At 53.4% G+C, this 7,193-nt stretch overlaps 1 protein-coding gene across 1 annotated transcript in view; it reads left to right on the forward strand.

Moving 5' to 3' along the window:
• Positions 1-500: 500 nt before the first annotated feature.
• Positions 501-7,193, forward strand: part of BCL11B (B-cell CLL/lymphoma 11B (zinc finger protein)) — a 92,572-nt gene continuing 85,879 nt past the window's right edge. The window contains exon 1 of the mRNA XM_005877899.1: positions 501-642. Within this exon, the coding sequence (XP_005877961.1) occupies positions 501-642 (142 nt within the window). The remainder of the gene's footprint in view (positions 643-7,193) is intronic.

A 7,193-nucleotide genomic window follows, 5' to 3' on the forward strand; every position in this document is an offset into this window, starting at 1 on the left:
AATTTAAATAAATAAATAAATATATATATATAAAGGGGTTCTCCCCTCCCCTGAATACCCAGCATAGGAGCCATCTGCTCGGAGCAGTTGCTGCTGCCATCTCTCCTTTGTTACAGCAGATACCTTAGTAAGAATTGTGGATTTATTCTTATTTTTTTGGGGGGGGGTGGAAGGTAATAGATATCAATGTGGGGTTCGCCTTGGGAGAGGGGTGCCTTTGGAGGGAAGGACGAGGACGTCTCTTTTATTTTGCACCATTCTAACCTGAAAGAGGACTTCCCGGTTGCATTTAAAACAAAATGTTTTGCAACCAGATTTGAGCCTGGCTTGACCCAGATCCTCCTTTTTGCCAGTTGACATTGTGCCCTTTAAGGATAATCAATTGCTTCTCACCCTGACCCCCCACCTTTAGACAGATAGTGGAGTGGTGGTTAGAATGTCTGTACTTGCAGATGCCTAATCTCTCCAGGAGGCAATTTGCCCCACACAGCTTCTGAATAATGGCAAGAGTTGTTTTTGAGGAGGGGAAAGTTGGGGTGGGGGGTCTGGGAAAGGGGGAGTCGTGGGGGTGCATTGCTAAGCTAGCAGCTTCTAAAAAGCAGCCGGGCGTATTTGCAGTTGTGTGTCAGGGGGAAGAAGCAGGTAGGTTTGCTTGGCTTTTGCTGGCTCCCTTTCTGGCATTCCTGGGCTTCGGGGAGAAAGCCCGGACCAGGAGGACTGAAGGCAGCTGGGTGAGGGGGCCAGGGGTGCCTGGTGCGACATCCTTCCATGTTTCATTTGTTCTGAGTCTCTCTTAGCCGTGCTCAGAGCGGTGCTGGGGAAAGCCAGCGCGGGAGCCGTGGCAGGGAGGGAAAAGGAGGAGGGAGGTGGGGACGAGGAGGCGAGAGGGCAAAGGGTATCCCGCCTGCCTCTCAGGGCACAGGGCGTCCAAAGCATGTGCAGGGGTTTAAGCGGGGAGAGTGGCCCAACCAGTTTGCAGACAAGGCTATTTATTATCCACAAGCAGCTGGCTTTTCTGTCTGTCCTGTGTCACCGGGAGGTGGGAGTCCAGGCTGGGGAAAGGCCAGAACTGGGTGCAGTTTAGGCTGCACCGGTCTGTGCCTGTGTCCCTCCACGATGCTGGGGGCATGGCCGGGAGGTGCGCTGGAGCCCTGGCCAGCAAAATGGGTGCTGTCACAGCCCCCACCTGGAGTTCACATTTTAGATTTTAAATGTGAAAGGAACCACCTACAGCGTGGTACAGCTTCGGTTGGGGGGCAGCCGGCCGGCCTGGGGAGCAGCAGCCGTGGGTTCTTCAGGAAGGATGCAGCCCAGGAAGAACTGATGGTCTGGGAAACACCAAGAGCACAGAAAGAGCCTGGATAACCTTGGGGTGTCGAGGGGGGAGTCGAAGGGCTCCATGATGAGCTGGTTACATTTGCAGACAGGACCCGTGAGAAGCGGAGGGAGGTATGAGGAGTGTGGGAGACAGCTGGGGATGAAAACCTGGGCTTCTGGTTTGTTTCAAAATGTTTGACCCAGATGGAGATGGCTTTTCAAACCGGAGGACAGATACAGCGATTAATCTAAAAACAAACGCAAAACAACGCAGTGACAATAGTGAAGAGGGGAGGAAGAGCGGCCGGGGTGAGCAGGCCGAGGGAAGGGCCTTGAGCCTGTGGTGCCACCCAGGGTGAGAGGCAGGGCACGAGCACCCGTCCATGAGGAGTTGAGGTTTCCCAAGAAACTGAGATGCCCGCGGTGCATCACATCACCCCAGGAAAGGGGAGATCTCAACAGCCCACCAACAGGTTTCTGTGGGAGATGAGCCGTTTTCCACGAGAATTCACGATTTTGTGAAACAACTAGAGACCCAAGATTTGACTCCGAAGTTCTGCTGTGTGAGTTCCACGGGTGCCTTGGCATTAGGCTTTGCTGTAGCTGTCTGTTTGGAAGGTGGCGGTGCTTACCAGGATCGTAACCCTCCAGGGTATGGTCATACATCTCCAGTTGTCCGCCGATCTTTCAAAATTGGGCCTCTGATCACTGTCATAAGCTATAGGCCCCTCTTTTTTTTGGGGGGGGGTTTAGCTGGTAGGGGGAGTGAAGTCTCTCTCCCTTCTGCACAGAAGGAAACCCCATATCATTAGAAGTGTGATATAAGTCAGCTGCTCTGATTCCACGGGAGAATAAAATGTGTTCGTCAAAGGTGTGATGCCGGGCTGATTTTATTCATTTGTAATTCACACCTGAGCGAAAACAGCCGTGAGCATATTTTAACAACCCCTAATATTTTTAAAGGTTTTCTCCCCCCCCCCCCGAATATTATGTACAGATGCCTATTTCTTTTTCTTTTTTGAGGGGAAGTAGTCGCTATCTGCCTGTGCTCTGGCCTTGGTGATTTTTTGTCTGGCCTTCAAGATATTTCATAACAGAAAACGAGTCATTTCTCAACTGCTGGAGTGAATGCAGTTCGCTCTGGTGAACCCGGCCTCAGGAACAGGGAGGGAGGCTGAGGGCCGAGGGGTGGATGCGCGGCTCTGCTGACCACTGTGCAACGGCCAGCTGCGGGCGCCTTTGACAATAATTAGCATAATGTCTCCGTGAGATGGAGCAGGCCAAACGGCCCCTTTACACAGATATCCGTTTCCGACTGTGGAGTGCGCCGGTTTCCAGCGTCTTATCAGAACCGGGCTCTTGGCACGGCCTTTTCGCTGAGAACACGGCTTGCACCAGCCGTCCCCTTTCTCTTTTCATCTCCCTTCTCCATCGCTTTGCAATCTCTGGTGCTTGTTGTGATAAAAGACTTTCCAAAATAAACTTTCAGTTGCATTGGCTTCTGGTGGATGGATGACAAGCCTGAGGCGCCGAGACGCGCGTGGCGCCACTAGGCAGCTAGGGGGCGCTCGGCGCCCGTGTCATGTCTGGACGCCTTGGCTACAATGGCGAGGAATGGGCTTCCTTAGGCGGCTGAGGCCCTTTACGTGGCTGCAAAAATGTCTTAAGTGTGAAGTTGTAATATTGATTTTCCTGCAGAGATTCGGGCCGGGCAGAATGAGAGTATAAGTTTGAGAAATCTATTTCCAAGCGATCAGCATTGATTTACAAGCCCTCCCTTGGCAGGTGGGGGCAATTTTATTTTCTTTCTCTTTTTTTTTAAAAACAAACAATTAAAAGGGTTAGTTTGGAATGGTGCGTTCCCCCCAGACTAGTCTGTGGTCTTGACTTTTCTGAGAATCCCCCTCGGCTCCGAGGCATGCCTGACCCGGGGGGAGGGGGGTCTGGGAGGAGTGTGGATCACGCTGTCCCTTCCTAGGCTGCAGGTCACAGAGGCGGGGGACGGCTGAGAACCACTGCTTTGGGGAGTCGTGTACCTAAGACGGCTTGATGAGTGGAAGTCCTTTTAGCTCAGGTTTGGTAACGCTTGGACTCTCAGTTCCATTCATTAGGTTCTGTTCCCACTGTCCTAAGGGACAGGGCATTATTCCCCAAAGAAATAAAATGCCAACTCAAATAACGCGTGAAACTTTGTTCAGAAGGAGGGTATGCTTGCTAGACCCTACGTTGTGAACCCCTTTCACCCCAAACAGGGCTCGCAATGGATGGCTTTTAAAGGGACCATGTCTCCCTTCATGTGCGGTCTGGTGCTGGGGAATGTGTGTGTGTGTGTGTGTGTGTGTGTGTGTGTGCTTTTGATCACAGCATTTCTGCATCTATGATGGCTTCGTCTTCAAGTTGAAGAAATCTGTAGGCAGCACAGTTCACCCCGAGTCTTGTGCTTGAGTTCAGTATCTGGGCAGAAGAGGTTGCCCTGCGACAGGAAAGTGTGCTTTATGCGAACCTGAAAGAGAAATAAATTAGGTCAGACAAAAGCCGAGCGCTGTCATCAGCCGGAGGAGCCTTCCCTCTTCCGCGCAGAGGGCCGGCAATTTATCTGATGATTTCTCTACTTCGTTTAATGTTTGAGTCGAGCCGGTGGTAAGCATAGCGCAGCAGCGGGCTTATCTGACAATTCAGACATGAAGCGGCCCCGTCACCTGGCCGCCCGGGGCTGGGCAGTGGCCTCTGGCCTGCAGAAACCGTTAAAAACACTCGCTGTAGAAATCCCCAACCCTGTGCCTTGGAACTTGGGGGTGTCTCACAAGCTGTAACTCAGTACAGACCACAGATATGACAAAGCTTGAAAAAAAAATATGTGTCTATGGGGGAGGGCGAAGTGGAGGTTCTTGACTTTTGGGGACTGTCTCCTGCGGCTCCAGGAAGGCTCCCCTGGCTGCCCGGTTGGGTCCTGCCTTCAGCTGAAACTCTCCAAGGACTTGGCCGCTCGGTTGAATGCGGTGCCACATTTGGGAGGACAAGGGAGAAGAAATACGCTTTGGGGACGCTGCCCTGTGCCACACGGTCAAGTTATTGCTGCCACCGAGCAGGGTCCTCTGGAGCGGGTGTGAGCCAGAGGGACGCTGCCATGTTTTTTTAATGGGGTGAGGGCACAGGAGAATGCCAGCGATGCACGTCTGTGTCACCCAGCTGCTCCGGGAATGGCTTTGTCACTCCGGAGCATTCTTTACGTACCGACGATCGGGTCTGGAGTCCCGTGTGTCCTGTGTCTGCCCCCACCCCGTGCTCCCCCCCCCACAAACCTCTCTTTCCCAGGGAGCCAAGCGCCGTTGAGATCTGCCCCCCATTCTCCCCTCCCCGAGACGAGCCTCGCGTGGACTGCCTCCCCTGAGCAGTGGTTTTCCCAAGGCGAGGATGGGAAGTGCGGAGACCAGGCTATCTGGAGGCACATGGAAGCCGGGGGACACACTTCTCGCAGGAGCTGGCGATGGGGGTGGGGGTGGGGGGACAGCATCGTTTTTTTACTGGCAAAAGTGACACCAGATCGGAGGTTTGATTAATGGCGCTACCTTCACGGGGACTTTTCGTCCGGCATTTTGACATATGCAAGTCTTTTGTGTAGTTGGTGAAATTCAAGATATTCATGCCTTTTTTTTTATTTCTTTTTCTTTTTTTTTTTTTTTTTTTTTTTTTTTATGAAGCAGCCGATAATCTGCTTGGGTGTTGGATTAGGGAGGCTGCGCTATTTTACTCTCATGAAAGCCCAGACCACACAAAATTAAGTGACTTAAAAGTTAAAAAAAAAATTCTCTGTTTTACATAACTTTTTTATGACCCCCTTCCACTGAACTGCTGAAATACAAATACATTTGTTCATGTTCTATTGAGTTCTCCACTAAAACAACACAGGAAAAAAAAAACACACCCAAAACCCACGGCAGAAAGTTGAATGCCAATGTTATTGTGACTCACGTGGGCTTCGGAAATGGAGGTGCTGCTCAGGAAAAAGATGGGGTGGCTTGTCAGTGTCGACCTTGGACATGAAGTGTGGAAAGCAGCCTGTGCCTGCGATTTTGGGGTCTCCCTCGGAAGGCCCTCCGGCTGCCGGGGGCTTGCAGCCCCTGTCCTGGGTGGGGGGCCCCTCTTCCTCCTGCTTAGCACCTTTGGGAGAGCGTAGCATCCAGTGCAGCAAACCTCGTCATTTGGCTGCAAACAATGCTTTTCTATCGCATCCTGGTGAGCCCTGCTGTGGCTCTGAAGATGTAGGGCATTTGCAGTTTTACAGGATCTTCTGAACGTGTTTAGGAGGATTTCTGTACATTGTGGTACATCTTTCTTTTTTTTAAAAATTAAACTGACTTTTATTTATGAAAACGTAGGTCACTCCATTCTTTGGTATCATGGACTTGGCTTTTTTTCAGAAACCTTGTAGTCATGGACAGGATCTGTGAGAATACCTGGACGCTGTTTTCCTTATTCCTGTGGTCCTCTTTCTGCTTTTGGATGTGTGAGACCGGCCTCAAGCATCTGGGGGTTCACGGGAGAGCTGTATGTGGTGCGGGGAGGGGAAAGGTCGGACTAAGTCTGTAGAGCAAGGGAGGGTATTTCCGGGAGCTGTTTTGGACACGCTGAAGTGTCCTGGCACCAGGCGGGGGTGTGTAGGGCCACGTGTGCATCCGGGCTCTTCCTCACCTCCTCGCACTAGCCCATCTGGACCTGCCCCCTGGCTGTGTGGCTGAGGCTCTTCCTGCACCCCAAACCTCTTGGATGAGGACTCCCGACTTCCGGAATGCAGGCCAGGCCCAGGCCTTCCCCGTCCCTCTCAGCCAGACCCCTGGTCATTTTCCTGGAAGGGAAAGCCACATGGCAGATAAGGCTGTGTCCTGACAGCCTCCTCTCCGTCTTCTGCCCAGATGTCAGAATTTTGAAAATTTCAGTTTGAGATGCAGTTGGTGTGGAGCAGACAGGGCCTCATAGGGGTCGGGGTGGAGGTCTCAGTGTGCACTGGTCTGGTCCCTCCAGTAATTTGAGGGCGGTAGGGAGGGGGCCCCTTTGGGGAGGTCTCAGGGAGGCCCAGGGCCTGGGCCACCTGCTCTGCCACACCTGGAACAGGCGCTGCCTCAGACTTCTTTGCAAGAGGGCAGGTGGTCAGCAGAGAGAGTCCGTCAGAGTGACCGCCCTGCTGGGGCCCGGCCGCTGTGCCCTCCCAGGGTCCAGCAACAGCCCCGAGCCCTGCTGGCTGCAGGAATTCGGTGGGGAAATAAATGCACTGGGACCTGGATGGCGACCCTCGGATCTGTCCTCACCCTTCGTGGCCCCGGGAGGACAGTCCTCCTAACGCGTGACTGGCTAGGCCGGTCTCCCCTCTGCCGGCCAGCCCTCTGCCCCGCACTCATCACTCCCCGTGTTGGGGGAACTTCATCGAGCCTCTTGCTGCGCCTTAAAGCGTCATCCAGTCACGGATCATGTTCTTCACCAAGAACGATTCCTCCCCTCTCCCATCCCCTGCTCCCCCCTCCCGCCTCGCCGCGGTTGTTGTTTTCTCTTGGATCCAATAAATTAAAAATTGATGGCAGCTCAGAATGTGTTGTGCTCCGCGGAGTGCGCGTGCCGGTTGCGTTTCCGCATGGTCGCCGGGAGTCCGGGCCCCTCCCTGGAGGTTCCCGGGAGGGACAGAAGCGACCCCTCTGCAGATATTCATTCAGAAATGGGCGCGGGTCTCAGGGAGCAGGTTGGAGTCTCCAGTCGGGTGCCGAGCTGGCTGGGTGGATGCTGCACAGTCCTTGTAAACACGGGTCCCCAGCAGGGTGGCGGCGGTGACGTGGGTGGCACACGATTTTAAGATCCTTGCACCCCTCCCCCCACATCCTTCCCTG

Source organism: Myotis brandtii, unplaced genomic scaffold (assembly GCF_000412655.1).
Source record: "Myotis brandtii unplaced genomic scaffold, ASM41265v1 scaffold535, whole genome shotgun sequence".
Taxonomy (NCBI): domain Eukaryota; kingdom Metazoa; phylum Chordata; class Mammalia; order Chiroptera; family Vespertilionidae; genus Myotis; species Myotis brandtii.